The 19,376-nt window shown below is 38.3% G+C and overlaps 1 protein-coding gene across 1 annotated transcript in view; it reads left to right on the top strand.

The window, feature by feature from the left end:
• The window catches only part of pard6b (par-6 partitioning defective 6 homolog beta (C. elegans)), a 38,664-nt gene extending 22,562 nt beyond the window's left edge, over positions 1-16,102 (top strand). Inside the window, exon 3 of the mRNA XM_007249922.4 lies at positions 11,772-16,102. Within this exon, the coding sequence (XP_007249984.2) occupies positions 11,772-12,658 (887 nt within the window). The 3' untranslated portion in view covers positions 12,659-16,102. The remainder of the gene's footprint in view (positions 1-11,771) is intronic.
• Positions 16,103-19,376: the final 3,274 nt, after the last annotated feature.

Below are 19,376 nucleotides of genomic sequence, written 5' to 3'. Positions count from 1 at the left end.
GATTCAGAAACTGAAGTGGTCTCTTAATTTTTTTCAGAGCTGTATATCCCTATTGTCAGCGCAGCATCTTTAGCTTCCAAAGGAGGTACCAAAAATCATGGGATGCAATACTATCTCATTTTTGGTGTTGATTTCATATTCTTAATACATTTTTATCTTCTGAATGAATCACTGTTACAGCTACATTGGAATGTCCTACATATTTTAAACCAAAGGCAAAAAGTGACTATAAGTGAGTAAGTCATTTGTTTAATTGCCGGCCTCTGAGGGTGCTTGTGTGTATTTTAAAGTCAGTATTGATCAGTGAGCTACTCAAGCCTGAATGAATGTAGCATACTTAACAAACAGGTTATTTAGAAAGAGGTCCCTTGGCTGTGTGTAAGAGGATAGCAGGATCAATAGTGGTGTTGTATTTCACTCGTGAACCCACTTATTACCACACACACAGACCCTGCTGACCAACTGGTCATAGGGTCTGCTTCCTGCGCTGTGTTGATCGGTACTCTGCTGGCTCCTGTGCTGAGCTCAGTGATGGAGGAGATAGGGACGTGTCTCCAGGAAGTGATAGCAGAGTAACTGGACACCATGGACTACTTTTAAGACTACACTAAGATACAATCAGAGGTGTTAATGTGGCCTTACATCCTTAAGAAGAAACTGACTGAATCCTAACTAGAGGCCAAGTACAGGTAGAGCTGGGCAGTATGACGATATTTTATCGTGTTGTGATAAATGTTCTTATTGTATGAACAATATGCTTTTTTTATATTAAATATTCCTCAGTGCTAAAAGAACACTGACTTAACTCTACATGTCATTGCAGAGTCTAAAATTAAATTATTTGCAGCAGAAATGTAGTTATAACTGTAAAATGCATAAAAAAAAACAAAAAAGCATTTTTTAACATTGCACTGAATATTTTGTATGGTAAAAATGTCTAACATACAGCAGTCAGACATAACAGTAAAACCATCTGCATAATATTGTATCTGTCTCCCTAATGCTGCCAAAACAGCTATGACTTACTCAAGCATGGACTCCAAAAGAACCTATGAAGACCCCTGTCTGGCATTAAGAGTTGAAGTGCATTTACACTCTTAACTTATTTTGGCTGGTTTGTTTTCATACACAAGAACTCAAGACAAACCGTGGCTCCTTGCATGACTTTTTAGGTTCACAAATGCTTCTACGATCACCCAATGGCAAGGAATAGTACATTTTGGAGGCATATTATTTCACTATGCAAGAGCTCCTACAAAGCTTCTATGTTTGAGAATATTTTTATCCTTGCAGGCAAGTGCAAAGGACAAAGCACAAAGCTGAGCATATTACTGTAACCTTGCTCCAGCCCTATGAGAGCTTGGTTTTAACAGCCACAAAAATAAAGAAAAGGGAAGTATTGCAATATTTTAAAGCGGTTTTGTTACTAAATGAGCCAATCACACAACCCAGGCCGGGTTTCCTCAGGCTGGGTCGGGTCGAGTCGGGCTCAAGAAAATAATCTGTGACGTGGGAGTTTGTTTTTTAATAATATTTTTTTTATTATAAAGCTATAGTGCGATAATCGGTAACAAATCAAACTGTGTTTAAAAAAAAAATTTAAAAAAAAGTTGCACACTCCGTTTGTCCGTATTACGCACCTGCCTTGCAGTGCAGTGTATAGCCTTATTACTGTTTTTTTTTTTGTTGTTGTTGTTGTTTTGTTTGTTTTTGCACATAGACTATATGCTCAATGTAAAAAAAAAAAAGATTGTTTAGAATTTATTTTCTGTTCTTAAACCATGTTAAATTATATTAGATTAGAATAAAGTCATTCAGAGAATTCTTATAGCCTAATTTAACAATGTTTAGGCCTGTGGATCATTGTTCGCATTTTTTGTTTTAATTCTATCTTCAGACAGACAAACAGACAGACAGGCTGACAGACAGACACTTTATTGATCCCCGAGGGGAAATAGACATTCAGCAGCAGGTATATACACAAAGTTACAAAAGGATAAAATACAACGAAACATATAAAAGTACAGTCTTTAGTGTGTGTGTGTGTGTGTGTGTGTGTAATAGATCTGTTCCTAATAAATATTTTTTCTTAAATAATAGGTCAGTGTTGCAATGTGAATTAACATAATTCTGAACAGATTTCATTCATTCAGACATCGCGAAAATGTTTGTAAAAGCTCAGTTTTAATGTTCTACTTACTCAAAAATGTCTTGTTTAAATCAGGCTCAGGCTCATAATGACTGTGTATGGGGTGGGTTGGCTCGGCTCGGGCAGAACATGCACAGACTCGGACCGGGTCGCGCTGGATTTTTTGGTCCCGATCTAATCCATTCCCTAGTGAGTACTTTTAGGCCAAGTGCTAATAAAGCTTATGAGAGCTTAGAGTGTTTTTATTTACTATGTTTTACATCAATATCCAGATATTTAACAGCTTTATTACGCATTAAGGTTTTTTTTTTGTTCATACAAAAAAAAATCAGTGTTATTCAGTTTACCTGTCAGTGGTTTTAATGTTATGGCTGATTTGTGTATATACTAGTGCTGTCTGATTTCAAACTTGTAACACTTTAAACACTTCACTTGTGCTGTGAGTGGCCACTTGTGTAATGAAGGTGTGACGTGCTTCCAAGTGATAAGTTGGCTGTAATGGAGGATGTAATAAAAATACCACTGAAATGATAACCATAGTCTCTCCATATAAAATACAACTATTATTATGGCTTCATTCATAAATGCTTCCGGAAAAAAGTATTTCCAGCTACAACCATGCCTAACCTTATTACATTTAAGCTGAAGTTATCATTTACAAGTAACTCACATTGCTTGTATTGGCAGTACCAGTATGCTTTTGGCAGAGTAATCTGGCCAGTGCAGCATATGGGTGCAGTGTGGATAAATCAACAAGTGACAAACTAACAGCAGCCATAGCATCGTTCCACTGTAAAAAAACAAAAAATAGTTATAAAAGTGCTTAACAAGGAAAACTCATTCAGGCACAATTAAGCACATGACCCATGATCACAACTCAAAAAGCTGGAGAGTGAAAGTGGCTCTAAAGGTGTTTTTAAAAGATGACTATAAACTTATAATAAGCCTATAACAGTCTGTGATGGATGTTATTTGTTTATTCAGTCCGATTGCCTTGGGTGTATAAAACGAAGCACCTAGCCATGCAGTCTGCTTTTACAAACTTTACAAAATGCATTTTTCTTTACAAAAAGAGCTTACTTCTCACGTTCAGATGATTTGTTTGTATGGAATAGTATTATTTATTTCATTTATATATTTACATATTATCTCCTAATCCATTATCTACTATCTAAATTTGGCTGATGGATCGGTTGTCATCTATTAGCAAAAAAGGAGTTTTTTGTAAGTAAGATGTAATGTACCAAGATAAGCCAGCTGAAATTTTTTATTTAAATTGTTTTAATTTTCTAAGGGTAGAATAGTGTATAGGGGAAGGGAATGGGCCCTATGTGTAGCCCCAGATGTCAGGTGCAGGATTTAACATCTCCCTGATTATGTTGATTTTTGTGGTTTCTTTTGGTTATGATTTATTATAATATTGTAAAACAGGATGTGGTATGCTCTTGCAGTGAAGGGGAGTGCTAATGCTAGCATAGAGACAAGACATTGAGATTGTTATGAAGGGAAATCTTATTAAGACATATTGGGCAATTGGCTCAGAGTTTCCTTAAATTGACCAAGGTTTTAGGAGTTTAACAGTCTAATAGCTTGGTGGAAAAACTGTTACAGAACCTGGTGGTCATGCACCTCAGACTCCTGTATCTTTTTCCAGAAGCCAGCAGGGAAAACAAACCACAGTGAGGATGTAAGGGGTCACTGATGATGTGCGCTCGGGATATGCAGTGTACTAATGCAAGGTCCTGGATGGGGTGAAGAGAAGTCCCAATGATTTTCTCCGCTGTCCTCACCACTCTCCTCATATTCTTCCAGTCAGAGGCGCAGCAGCCTCCACACCATACAGAGATGCAGCTCGTCAAAATGCTCTCTATGGTGCGTCCGTAGAAAGTAATAAGGATAGGCGGAGGCAGGTGGGCTCTTTTTATCCTATGCAGGAAGTGCAGACGCTGCTGGGCCCTCTTGACCAGTGACATGGTGTTTACAGACCGGGTGAGGTTGTCTGTGATGTGCACCCCCAGGAACTTTATGCTGCTGACCACTTCCACAGCCATGGTGTTAATAAAGAGAGGAGTATGGCTTATAGTGATCCTTCCCAGCAGAGTAGAAGCTGATAGGGCTGTACAGTATGGGCTGATGGCAGTGTAAAGTCTATGGATCTAGAAGGGGAGCTTCAGAAGAAAGGGAAAAGTTATAAAAACCTAATAGGTGTAATGTGCAGGTGTCCCAATACTTTTGTCTGTGTAAGGTTTTGAAGAAGTGATTAATTGGAACATTCAGACACAGACAAAGGTAAAGAGCTTTTAAAGTGAACTACATAAAACATCTCACTTTATTCAGTGCTGTATGTTCACATATTTGTATGATGCAGAAGATAGTTACACCCTGCTGTATGTGTTTAAAGCACAGGGCTGTGTTTGTTTGTGTGATCTATACAATGGTTAGGTTATGTAACCCAATGTAAAGCAAATATTACATCAGATGGTTTTATTTCAAGCAAACAAACTCAGCAAGCTAAAAAACTGTTCCCTACTAGTACTGAGTAACTCACGGGCCACACTCTGTAATAAAACAAATAATGAAATATACCACTTTAAATAATACATTTTCCTGATTTATTTTCATTTACACACCATTTTACTTGACTTACTATGTTTATCTATCTTTGACAGTGTTGTGTAAACTAAGATTTTTCAAATTGATGTTTCATTTCATGATGTCTCCTAATATTAAACTCCTTAATTACGGCAACATTTAGACTCTTTGGCCCGTTTTTCTGCACTACAACTGAACACTCGCCACTTTAAGACTTGTTGGCCTGTTTTTCTGCACAACAACTGCGCACTCTCTCCGCTTTTAGACTCTTTGGCCAGTTTTTCTGCGCTACAACTGCGCACTCTCTCCACTTTTAGACTCTTTGGCCAGTTTTTCTGCGCTACAACTGCGCACCCTCTTCGCTTTTAGACTCTTTGGCCCGTTTTTCGGCGCTAAAAATGCGCACCCTCTCCGCTTTTAGACTCTTTGGCCGTCTCTGACACCTAGCGTTCAAACTTTGAATCTCACATTATAAAAACCTGCTTAACAGCGGGCCAACTTTCATTCTATTTCTAAAATACCTCGCGGGCCGCTCCAATAAAGGAAACGGGTCGAAAATGGTTCACACACTTTTCAACCTATACATTTTTTTTTTTTTTACTTTTTTATGACATGGACAATAAAACTAAAAATTTATGTCAAAACTGGTTATAGTAGGCCTGTATCTTTCCTAATATTGATAACACAAAAAAACTTTGAAATATGACATTTTACTAGCTAAATAACATTTTGGCATATTTATGTCAATGCCTGATATTTGTTTGAATGAAGCCAGACTGCATTAAGCCAGCGAAAACATGTGATTGAGAAAAGCTGTTGTGGTTTGGGTAAATCAGTCAATTTCCATGATTTTTTTTTTCTGGATATTTTTAATGTTCCAAAACTTATCCAGGCCTTGAAATTGCTATGCTCAAATTCTATGACTTTTTTTGTAGGTTTTTCATGACTGTACAAACCTTGCTAATCCTAGCTATAGTGTTTAATGTGGGATATCGACATGCCCTGACCCTCACATTTCTCCTGCTACAACATAGTAAAATTGTTGACATCAGCATGTATTAATGCACTAGGGCTTTATGTGCTGAAATGAAATGAGGGTTTAATTTAAGTGGGGCTTAGGGAATTGGCTCCCCTATATTCTGCACACTGGTCTGCAGTAGGTTGAGCTTCTACATTATTGATGCGCTCCCCAGTCTATTGATCAGGATGGTCAGTGTGGTGAGCGTTTATCAGGGGTCAGAGGATGACCGTGAGAGGAGCGAGGTTGTGTGTGTTTGTGATTAGGACTCAGGGCTTTCTTTGTGATGGTTGTAATGGGACGTGGTGATGACTGGCTTGGTTTCCGTGGTGAGGGCCTCAGGTTTCACAAAGGGAGGGCAGAGCTTTGTGCTGAAAAGACTCTCAGGTGTTGTAGTGTAGGTGCGTGTGCACGAGTGTGCAGTGAAACATTACTACACAAGGGGTCAAAACAAATAGCTAAAATGATTCAAATGCTGAATATTAAAAAAAAGTTAAATCATGAGATTTAGATTGAGGTTTAATAGATGCAGGTTTATTAGATAAGGAACACACATACCAATTTCTTATGCAGTAAGAAATATAGGGTGCTTTGACGTGTACATTGTCTTGTCTGGACGTTTTCATTTTGGTAACAGGCTACTGTCACCCATTAAACAATAGAAGAAGAAAAAGCATGTTGCACTGATTTAGCTGCATGATGAGTGTGCATTTGAAGGGAGGCATATTTTGGCTGGAAGACAGAATTTGACACAATGCTCAGAAAGGCAACTGAATAAATTGAGAACACTTTGCTGTCTGATGCACACTCTATTGCAGAGATGTATGCATAACAAAGTAGAACTACTTCACTACTGTACCTAACCACTAAATGCAGTATCTGTATCTACAGGAGTATTATTTTTCTCCTACTTCTTCTACTTTTAACTCATTACATATTTTGGATGAGTTTAATACTTTTACTCTGATATATTTTTTATGTGCTGCATCGATTTTACAATTATAAAAAGGTTAGGAATCATTCCAAACCCACATTATTACTACCAGAGAGGCAGATGCTCAGCACTGTCCCTGGGTTTGATGAAGCTGCTCATTACACATTAGTGAATCAAGCGATACATTTGATCTTATAAGAAGACCACGCTGCTTCTGGTCTGCCTTTCACTTTCATAATTTTCCACTGCTGTCTGTAACAACTACATAACACAGTACTGTACTTTTACTTTCAGTACTTCAGTAGTGCATTTAAGAATAAGCTACTTGCAATACTAAGATACAGTAAATGTGGAATACTTTCATATTCCACGTCCAAATGTGGTGCTTATAGAACACTTCCACTTCTACTCAACTCTGTTTTTGATAGAGAACTTGTTTTATTCAAGTTTTCAATAATACTCTACTGCCTCAATCCACATGCTCCTTTCCCTTTCTGTGACTATTTTGTATCTCTTAGCTTGACCGTAAATGCATGTATAAAGCGTGTCCTCCTTGAGGTGTGGCTTAAAGTATTACTTCCTCACTGTAGTGGAAGCCCTGGAGCAAGCAATGCAAATTTCTGAATAATTCTTCTTTAAAACACTTCTATTCTAGTTCTATACGAAGTCCAAAAGCTGTGTATAGAACACACACACACACACATCCTGTCTCCTTTGTTTGTTTAGAGCTTCTGTGAGGGACCCTCAGGGCCTTTGCAATCTGTCCTATATCATCAACTGTAAGCCCATTGTTCTAGGACAGTCAGTATAGGAGATGAGAGGATTGAGTAGGAGAAGAAAGATGGAGGAGATTGAGAGATAAGAGATGTGCTAACATGCTTGACTGCTTGACTGTACATACCACAGATCAGCTTGAACACGCATGTTCCATAGAGGATGCTTACACAGCCTTTGTGTGTGTGTGTGTGTGGGTGTGCGCTCATGCATGTGCAGGAATGAATTATTGAAGTCTTAATGAGAGCAAGTGAGTGAGAAAATGAGCTTTCACTGTTATACCTGCAGGTATGAGGGAGTGTATTTAGGAAAATGAATATGAATGTGGGTGTGAGTTTTTTATCTCATGGGAACTGAAAGGCAGACTGTAACACTTCTGTGTGTGTGTTTGTGTGTGTGGTGTGCTATATTTAGGTTCTTGCATTGGCATGAAGTTACCTTTTCACTTTCAACCCATTCCAGCTATTCTTAGATCAGACACTCCACCAGTAGATGATGCTTGACTGAAGCCATAACAAGCCACAGTGATGCCCCAACACCAGGAGGGTGAAGATTAGCACATTTCTTCTCCGATAAATGTGAAGTCAGCCACTGCCTCTTTTTGAACTTCTGTTGATGCAGCATTGCCGAATAACCAGCACGTTTGGAGGAAAGCGCAGGGACTCAGTTCACAGACACCTTTAGCCCCCAAATGCTGTTCCTTCTTTGTTACCTTACAACAACAAACTTAAATGTACTTTATTGAGATTTTGATACAAAGTAGCACACAATTGTGAAGTGGAACAATATGAAACACGTTTTTTAAAGTTTTAATCAAATAAAAATCTAAAATGTTTGGCCTGCAAAAGTATTCAATACTTCGTAGAGCCATTACAGCTGCAAGTCTTTTGGGGAATGTCTCTACCAGTTTTACGCTTCTAAAGACTGAGATTTTGGCCCATTCTTCTTCGCAGAATAGCTCAAGATCAGCCAGGTTGGATGGAGAGTATCTGTCGACAGCAATTATCATATTTTGCCATAGATACTCAATGGTATTTTTAGGTCAGGACTTTGACTGGGCCATTCTAACACATGAATATATTTTAATCAAAACCATTCCACTGTAGCTGGAAGGTGAATCTCCTTACCAGTCTTAATTCATTTGCAGCCTCAAACAGGTTTTCTTCCAGGATTGCCCTGTATTTAGCTCCATCCATCCATCATTTTCATTCCAATTCACTATTACGTGCAACTTTATGTTAGTCTATCATTTAAAATCTCAATAAATTGCATTTAGGTGTGTAGCTGAAGGAGAGTGTAGCTCTACTATGGTAAAGGTCCACGCTGCACTTGAGTGGCACAGCTATCTAAGTGTTGGCTCTGTCATTAGGAGATTTTGAATTCACTAGAAACTGATGCCACATCCATTTGTGGCCACAAGTTTCAGAAAGCATAAGTGGCTGCACTCTCTCTGTGTCCATAGGATGGCCTTTCATCTCCCCATCACTCAGCGTGATACTTGGTGTTATCTGTTGTAACAGCCAGCTGTTCTGTGATATTGTGTTAAAAGCATTTTGGTGCTTTAATGTGTTTCAGAGGAAGTGCTGGTACACTGTCTGATAGAGAGAGTCATGGCGAGGAAGTGGGGATTGAGATTGACTTAATTGAGGCGAAAAGCAGCCAAACAGTATTATTAATAATAAAAATAAAAATATCCTTTCATAAGGCCTATTTATATATATATATATATATATATATATATATATATATATATATATATATATATATATATATATATAGTTATTAATTATTTACTTCCTGTTTATATGATACCTTAAACTTTGTGCTTTATTTTTCCCAGAATACTTTTGGAATGTTGATGGTCAGAGGGGAGTTATTAGGGATCTAATGGTCAGGCTTCACCACTACTTATATATATGATCTCTATACTGCTATGGGCTAATATATCTGGTATGTGTGTGTTTGTGTCTGTGTATAAACTGTATACAATATCATTACTGTCATAATTTCTCAGATGTTGTTTTTCTCCGTTTTCTGGCTTTAGACCATAGAGTTCGGAAGCTGTAGAATTACTCACACATGTGCACTGATGTTTAAGAAGTTAATGATTAGAAGCTCAGGTTAACCATTAGCTTTTCTATGGGACAATGGTGACCATGCACTTTCTCACACGGTTATCATCTATTCTCTCATTATATTTCCTATCTACGTTTTTTTTTTCATTATATCTACAGCTATGTTCTACTATGCCTTTGATTTCCTCCATTAGTATTGCTATCTGTCTGGTTCCGTTGGTCTGCTTGTCTCAGGTCTTTATTTCTTTCTTTCTCTCACTCCTCAGCCACCTCCCATAGTTCTTTTAATCCCGAGTTTGATTTTCTCACAGGTGAAAGTCCATGCAGCACAGCCCTGTGAGTAAGCCTCTGAGGAATTTGCGAATGCTTGCTGACTGAGAGTAAGAGAGAGAGAGAGGGAGAGAGGGAGAGAAGGAAAGAGGGAGACCCATTGAAGGGCGGGAGGAAAGGAGAGGGAGGGCAGGCAGAACTCCTGGCCTGGGTTTACAGTAGATTACACTTCAGATCAGAGGTGAAACTAACGAGGCGGGCAGTTTTCTCCTTGGGATCCCCTTTAGGTCTCCTCTTACAACAAAGCCGTGAGAATGGGTCTTTAAGTAGAAAGGAATGCAGTCGGGAAGTAATTGAGTCTGTACACATTAGAAGGTGTTTTAACATTTAAACATAAATATTTTACAGTACTGGACACATTATTGAAGTACCCAATACCCAAATAATTCCTCTTTAGGATAATTTAGACTCCCTTTACATTCAAAACATGTCAACATTATTGCCTGCTAGTGCCCTTTTAAATATATTAATACTGTAGCTTAAAGGATAATATTAATGCTCACTGAACTGAATGTATTTGTTAACTGGAAAACTAGGGGAATTGTGAAAGTGAAAAACTGCTGCTTAAATATGTTAATGCCTCTAATGGCTTTAATAATAACACACTGCAAAATTGATATTAAACTTGTGTTTTCTTGTGCAATAAAGCTTTTGAAAATATATATCTTTTAAATACTTAAAATTTGAGTATTTTAAGTTAAAGTTGTTGGCGTATCTCTTTTTAAGGTCTATTGTTTAAAGTCTTCAGCTGTAAAGTAAAACAAATAATAATCCTTAGCCTTCGTTTAAAGCCTTAATGTTTGATATTTTATGTATCCCTAACAGTACAGTAAGTCACAACCCTATATTAAAGCCCAGTCATAAAAAACAATAAATAAATAATAATAAAAAACAAAATACTATGATATATTGTGAAACCGTCGGAATCTTGCAAAATACTGTGATATGCACTACCGCCCGGCACTACTGTCCACAGATTTCTGATTGTCCTTTACATTGGTGTGAAAATTAAGAAAATAGATCCATCCACTAGAGGGCAGTACAAAGTCAAATGCTTTGGAGAACAACAAACATGGCGGCAGTGGAAAAGGTTGTAATGTACTTCCTACAAAAAAAGACAAAATAGGCAGTAGCGGTGGTCTGTAAGGCCTTGAACTAAATACTTTGCAGCGTGTGGATGTAGAATAATTATAACCTGCATCACCAGTGTGTGAGTTTCTTCTTTTCTGTGCATTTGTGGCAGTAGTTGTTTGGTTTCATGCTTAAACTATTGGCTACACTGTGGCAACAATTTCTAAAAGTACTGCTCTTTTCGGTCCATGTCTGTAAGTGTTCAGAGAGTGCACCAAATGGACAAAAGTGAGTTTTATTGGTATCAGTGGAGCAGTTAATGTGCTTCTTTTTGAATCTAAGCTTGTGATTGGCTGTAAACATGCTAATGTCAGTGCTTCTTGATACATCTGCAGTCTATATATAATAAAAAAAAATCTGCAGCTAATTCATTTAATTCTTTTGAGTCTATACCAATTTTGGCTTGTGATTTACAAGATGATGTCAAAAGAACTGAAAGTTCTGAATAATCCTTTGTTCTCATTGTTTTGTGACCCTCTAGCTTGAATGCATACAATTACACACAATCTAGTTTCTAAATAATTTCTATTTAAACCATTATGCAATTTGAGGTCTGTGCCATAACTGTTTTTCCCATCTGCAGTCTCTTTTGAATTATTATACTCATCATATCAACATTACAGGGCATAATGGAGTGCTTTTGTTTTTAGGTAAACACTACATTGACTCTACTGCCTTCTTCTGTCCAAGTAATGTGTTTTTTAATCATTATAGCTCTAATAAACAAATCTAACAGCTTGCTCTCTGTTATCTGCTTTGTTTCTGCAGAGGAGGCGGAATACTCTGCATTCGGCACCAACTCCTTGACCCGTAAGAAGACTCCGGCAGCACTGGCAGCAGTCCTCCTGCGACCGGACGCCAACAGGAAGAAACCTCCAGTCATCATCAGCCTGCCGAAAGACTTTAGGCCTGTCTCCTCCATCATTGACGTGGATATCCTTCCCGAGACACACCGGCGAGTGCGTCTATACAAGCACGGACAGGAGAAACCGCTGGGCTTCTACATCCGCGATGGCTCCAGCGTACGGGTCACGCCCCAGGGCCTGGAGAAGGTCCCTGGCATCTTCATCTCTCGCTTGGTGCCCGGCGGCCTGGCTGAGAGCACGGGTCTTCTGGCTGTCAACGACGAGGTGCTGGAGGTCAACGGCATCGAGGTGGCTGGCAAATCCCTGGACCAGGTTACGGACATGATGATTGCCAACAGCCACAACCTCATCATCACCGTGAAGCCAGCCAACCAACGCAACAACGTGGTACGTAACAGCAACAGCGGGGGTGGGGCTGCTTCAGGCAGCTCAGGGCGATCATCTGACAGTGGAGCCAGTTACTACAGCTACTCAGCGCCAGGAGCTGTGGCGATGACCCCGTCGCACATCATTCAGAACTTCCGGCCGGAGGAGGTGGAAAGCGACGACGACGAGGAAGAGGACTTGGTGATTGAGACCGGAGGAGACATGCGACTTGCTCCGCTGTCTGCAGCAGGGGCCACGGCCAGCTATAGCATGCCAAGTCTGCCCAGGTACGAGCCTCACCTTAACCTCCGCCATTCTAACGGTGCAATGGCGACTAGCTCCAGTGTGGGGTCATTGAGCACCAATGAGAGGGGCTTAGAGAGGAGGAATCTAGAAGAAGACGGAACTGTGATCACACTGTAGAGATGAGCCACAAACAAAAGAAGAAAGGCACTGCGGCATGGGACGCAACATGAACACACACAATACATACAGTGTGCATAGACGGTGTGTGTATACTGTATATTTACAGTATATAGTGACTCTTGAGTAATACTCTTTTTTATAGTAGTCATCCACAAGCACAATACATTTAAACACCCCTTGCAAAATACCACTACTACTACTACTACTGCAACCACAACGACAACAACAAAAAACATGCCAACACCATCTCTCGTGCCATAGGACTAATGATGCCTGTCTCTCGACTCTTAAGTGACTCGCAAAGCCTAAAACAAAGGAAGGTCTCCTGTAGAAATGGCCTCCATAAACTGCATCCTACAGCACTTCTCTTCAACCACAGGAAGCATCTGTACGCTTCCCTCCATGTTCGGGGGCCCAAAAATGAATAATAATAATAATAATAATGGACTTGACTTGACCAATGTGAGTGAATGTATGAATGAATAATTGACTAATTGATTGATCAATCAGTTAATTGCACGTCTGCAGGTTCTACCTGCTGCATATGGAACGACGGAGGAAAACTGTTCTCCTGGGAGAAGCGCTATCACTGACGACAATCCGCTTTCGCCTAGACGATGCTCCGTCTGGAGTCACGTGGCTCCGGTGTCTGAAGCTAGAACATGGCTCCGGTGTCTGAAGCTAGAACAAATTACAGTGACTTCCATTCTTCATGGTTACAATAGTAACTGCTGAAGGCCAGTCTTCTGGCATTATTATACTCTTAAACTAAGAGAGGAGTGTGGGATTATTTCCTAATGTTCCCGCTAATGCTAAGTCATATTTGCATTCGCATCTGATGTACTTTTCTAGTATTTCTCGAGAGATTCATTCGTTTTTATCAAACATATGCTAAATAGGATGCTTTGTGTATGAGGATGTGATTGATCTTTTATCTTTTATGTAAGGGTTTAATTGATTGGGAGGTACATTTTGAAGCTAATGTGCTGCACAAATTAGGATGCAGGCCTTGTGCTAATGCTTTCGATCATTGCCAAGAACCTAAAAAAAAAATCAGTCATATTTTTGGTAATTGTTTTGTACAAATCCGTGTAACAAGGGCTGTCACGCAAGTCTGTGGCATCTGATTAATTTTTATTCAGTACATCTTTTCGTTGATTACATGTGTACAACCCCATTACCTTATGCATTTCATCCACCCAGGAACATATCTGACTACTATGTTCTGTGCACTCTGAAGTGGAAGATTTTCATGTTTTCATGTATGACGAGTGTTGCTACCCCTCCCAGAACAATGCAGCAATGCAGATACTTTTGGAATAATTTTTCTAACATCGAGGTGAGGTGCTGTGGCACGTTCAGGGGTCTGAAATGAACTCTGACCCACAGCGGATCACCACCGGGCCTTTTAGCAGTTGTGTAACTTTGAAATGGTGTAGATGTGAACACAGGCAGCGATATGTAAGCACATGTGCAGTAGGCACGTTGCAGGCCGGCTGCATTTAGCCTTATCTAACAAAGATACGCACCTTCTCTCACTTTCCATGAACCAAAACACTCACACTCACACACCTGCATTTCCTTTTCATGACTCGCATACCTTCCCTGATACTGTGCTGCTTCGTAACGCAAGGTGGAGTCTACCTACCTCTGGGTGGATAATAATGACTGAGCTCAGTGTGTTTCCTCTGATGCCTCCAAGACAGTAGAATACTAGCTAAATACCTACAAACAAATGGGCCTACATCACAGTACCAGGCGTATCTCTGCATAAACAAGGGAAAGACCTTACTATTTTAATGCATTCCTTTCTGTCAGTTATAATGACTTGATTTTGCTGCTGTCCAGTAAAAAAACGTGTCTCCATTTTTGACAATTTTTAACTTTTCTCCATTGTTTGAAACCTGTAGCTGCTCTGTATTTTTTGTAATTTTTTGGGGACAAAAGCACCAAGCATGTGGAAGAGTACTTTTATAACGTACATTCAGCGTAGTTCAGTTTCCTTTCAGAGCAGATGAATCTGGTTATTTTTAGCAAGGATTGTTTTTGCTGCATTATAGCTTGTCAGCAATTGCTTTTGTTTAACAATGTGTGAGCGAACAGATAAAGACTGACTGACTGCTGTTCTGAAATCACCATATTTGTAGTAGCTCTTGTATCAGTGCCATTAGCAGCGCTAAGGTTGCCAGGTAACAAAAAAAACTGTCAATAAGATGTAATGTGGCCAGAAAAACTTTTAAAACTCAAATATTTTAGAATTAATATATTTGGCTTTGAAGGGATGGTCACAGTGGCAGCACATTTATCGGAATATTTTGACGCCTCCTCACTTAAGAATACTACTGCTTTCATTTAAAAAAGAAATGTGTACGACTGCATCTTAAACTTCTATTCAAAGTTACGGTTATCTCCTTTGAGATACCATTTTGGAAATCCATGTTTTTCTTTGGACAGTAGTAATTTACACTATGATTTCTACAATTGCTGCTCCTGCTTTGAACATTTAAACACTTGCATCAATAACAGATATATGGATGGCAGTCATGGAAGCACCAAGGCTATAAACAACAAAACACAATACATTTTACTATAATGGATGTAACGAAGTGGTACATGTTGAATGTGACTGAACTGCTTGCTAAAAAAAAAAGCAAGCACACCTGAGATTCCCACAGTTTCATCCAGTGCTCTTGTCCAGTGGATCTCCATCCATACTGTAACAACAGTAGCTCAAAATCTTTCCTCTCCTCTCTCTCTCTCTCTCTCTCTCTCTCTCACTCGCTCTCTCTCTAGTTCTAGCCTACCTGCAGGCTCGCCTGCAAAAATACCTGATGAGAATCCCAAACACTGGAAGACTGTGACCAGAGCCTATACCTTTCTACCTACACTTCTCTCCTTTTTACACAGACACTTTAACGAGCTTGCATCACAACAACTGGCTTTTACTGGTACATAATTTTACATGACATAGTATGAACGGGGGGAGGGTTGGGATCTAATGCTCTTATTCCAAACTGTTCTTTGTAAAAGCACGAGTGACCTTATGAATGGAGTTTTAGAAAAGCATTGTTAATTTATTTTATATGCTAACCACTACACACATACTTGGGGATTGTAACCACAGTAAATGTATTTATTTTCTAATCGACACAATGTGTATTTTTACTGTTTTTTTCTTTTCTTTTCAATTTTGCTAAACTTACATCTCATGATTGTTTTTTTTTTTAGTTTTCAATTGTGGATCATCTCTTCAAACTGAGGTCTCTGCGCAATTTGTAGCCACTTGATGATTTTAGCGAGAGGTTTTGCTCAGATTTGATGGGGAGGACAAAATGAAGATTATAACATGCTGTTTGTCATACTGTGAATTTCATTTCATTTCTGGAGGAGACCTGTATGTGACCACCATACTAATGGGCTTTTAAACCTTGTTTGTGTCAACTCCTTGTTTTGTTTTTGTTTTTTATATAATGAGCAATATTTTTTTTTTGCTTGATAGATAAATCCTAAGGTATAGATTTCTACTGAAATTATCAGTATTTTCTTATCAATACTATATGATGTAAATTTGTATCACGTTTAATGAACTGTTTTAAAAGGATAAATACTATATTAAGACCTAGGTGCACATGTAAACATAGTCTACAAGCTGGATGAAATAAACTAATGTGTAGAGAAAAAAAAAAACAGTAGTTGTGTTTCAAGACTGTTTTCTCCGTAAACCAGAGATGAGCATCCATAAACCACATAAACTATCAATATACAGCTATTTATAGGTATATGTTTGAGTAAAATGAACATTGTTGTTTTATTCTATAAACCACAGACAGCATTTCTCCCAAATCCCAAATAAAAATATTTTCAATTAGAGCAGTTATTTGCAGAAAATGAGAAATAGATGAAATAACAAACAGATGCAGAGCTTTCACACCTCATATAATGCAAAGAAAATAAGTTCATATCATACGTTTTAAAAGTTCATAAATGCTATATTTAGCGGAATAAACCTGTTTTTTAATCACAGTTTTATGCATCTTGGCATGTTCTCCTCCACCAGTCTTGCACACTGCTTTTGAATAATTTTATGGAAAAAAAGCAGTTCATCTTGGTTTGATGGCTTGTGATCATCCATCTTCCTCTTGATTATATTCCAGAGGTTTTCAATTAGGTAAAATCAAAGAAACTCATAATTTTTTAGGGGTATCTTATTTTTTTTCTCCCAGAGCTGTAGATGATTGTTAAAGAAATCACTAAACTAGGGATACACCGATTTTCTATCTTTTCTGAACAGGGGAGATGTTAACTAGGCAGACCTCTCTTCAGAAACGGCAACACATGTTATGAGTTCAGTAAAGTCTACTCGTTTATGGTTAAAAGTCTTTTCTGAAAAAAGATGGAGGCTCGTCAGAGTTTAATGTGTAGTCTAGGTGAATTCTGGTATGACACTGCCATCTAGTGTTTGGCTGATGTGTTTATTAGTCACACAGATTCTTAGTTTTCATTTAGAAGAAAGGAGTTTCAGGTTTCTTATTAACCAGTCTATGTGAAACTACTAGTGGTAAAGAGTGGTAGAATTGTCAAGAAGTGAAGTACAAATACTTTATTACCTCACTTAAGTATAAATTTGCGGTCTCTGTACTTCACTGGAGTAATTATTTTTCAGATGACTGAAAAAATATCTAGGAGTTGGTAGTGCACTATAGGCTTCTGTGGTATTTCCTAAGCTTTTGTCCTTCTGGCATTTATTCCCCCTTACATTATGTTTACATTTATACTTTAAGTAGTTTTGTAACCACTTCTTTTACACTTTTAGTTGAGTAAAATGTTAAGTTTTTGTTGAGTTTTATGTTAAACCCTAGTCTCTATACTTCTACCTGAGTAATTAATGTAAATACTTTTTTTCACACTTTTGCAGATTGCTAAATTAGGTTTGTGAATAAAAAACGTAGACAAAATATTTAGAATTTTATTTACTTAAAGTGAACACTGATGACCTTTGGGTGTGTGGTGCAATTTTTGTAAAATGTTTTTTTCTAAAACTTTTTTTTGGTGGCAAAATATTCCCTGCATGCTTGACTGCAAGCTCCCAAGCTGTAAAATAAAACAGGCTAGTTAATGTATTCTGTGAGTTGCCTAGGAGAAAATAAACAACATTTGACATGCTGTTTAAATGTATCATAAGTTGAATCATTAAAATTACACCGCCACCCTTCTGAGAATCTCCATATGCTAAGCTAAGGAGTTGGTTCAGTTTGTCAGGCAGCAGGGTGCAGTTTTTGGATTACACTGAAAATGTACCCCAGCTGCCGAAAAATAGACTGAAGGACGGAGCCCCTAAGGTGACATCATGTAAAAAAAAAAACAATAATAATGTGAGATCCTAATAATGTAAGATCCTAAGATGTGGCCACAACTTAATATGGCGTGAAAATGAGGTTATTAAATCGTAGTCATTAAGGCGTGGCCAAAAGTCCTTTGGTTTCACAGTTAAAAAAGCAAGCAGCTCTCAGGGGTTGTGCAGAAAATGACTGCCTTATGAGGGTTAACGGGTCTGTACGCTGTCTGCATCTGAGCCTGTTAGCTTTTATTATGAGAATTAAGTGTCTTTTACTAATAATTATTCCATGTCTTTCTGAGAGAGACTCCAAAATATCACCATAATTCATTCCAAGATTAAAATAAAATGAAACCAACATTTTATCACAAACGATTATCCTTGGATTGGAGCTTTAATGTAATGTCCCGTCTTCTTCATGTGCATTAATTTACAGAAAAGCGAGCTTTATTATTCTCCAGCTAGATTTAATTAACTCGTTCCCACACCTTAATAAGTCATGGCCACGCCTTAATGATCTTGTTCCCATGCTTTAATTACCTCGTTCCTATGCCTTAATTATATCGTTCCATTTTTTTTTTTTTTTTGCTTCATGGCCCTCATTTTGTTCAACCTTACTGCAGTCTCCTCGTCTACTTCTTTTACACAGGCCTTATTTTCATTCATCTCTATCTGACCCCTCTTATTTACTCTCTATTCTGGCCTTTATTTCATTAATCCGTTTCTTAGCCCTCTCCTCTTTTCTCTGCATCTTGCGGTCCTGGGCAGGAGAGAGCGCTGCTGAAGCAAACTAATTAAATTTGACTGCTCACTTGTCTGGTCTGAGACTGATGGATGTTCAACCCTCAGGTTTTCCTGTCACCTGTCCAGCCAGACTGATGAATGTCTCTGGAAGTCACCCACCACAGATCAGCTGCCCACCACCCAGTTTATGCCACCTGCCTTTGACTAGTTGCTCACTCTCCACTATAAATGGTATCAAAGTTTACATGAACTCAAAATAGGAATGTTCTTACTGCTTCCACTGCCAGTGTGGCTATTCACCTGAATATATTTTAGATATTAATTGTAAAAAGCGTTTTTTTTTATTTGATTTGATTTAAAAGTATTAGATTTCTATTATACTAATACTTAAAAAAAATTATACCCACGTACATTTCACCATATTCTGTATAATAATATCTAAAGTTATTATTTAAATATCTGTTTTTTTATACAGTGTTTTAGTGGCTCCTCTGTGCGTCAGGGCCGCTGGTGTTCTGTCGAGTTATGTTAGCTTGTCAAATCGTGCTACCCTAGAGTGTATTTAACTTTAAAAATAAAAAAGAAGCAACATATTAGAGCATGTTACTAGTAGATGTAGCTAGTATATTTGGATAG

Source organism: Astyanax mexicanus, chromosome 13 (assembly GCF_023375975.1).
Source record: "Astyanax mexicanus isolate ESR-SI-001 chromosome 13, AstMex3_surface, whole genome shotgun sequence".
NCBI classification, from domain to species: Eukaryota; Metazoa; Chordata; class Actinopteri; order Characiformes; family Acestrorhamphidae; genus Astyanax; species Astyanax mexicanus.
This window is presented reverse-complemented; position numbering and strand designations above follow the sequence as displayed.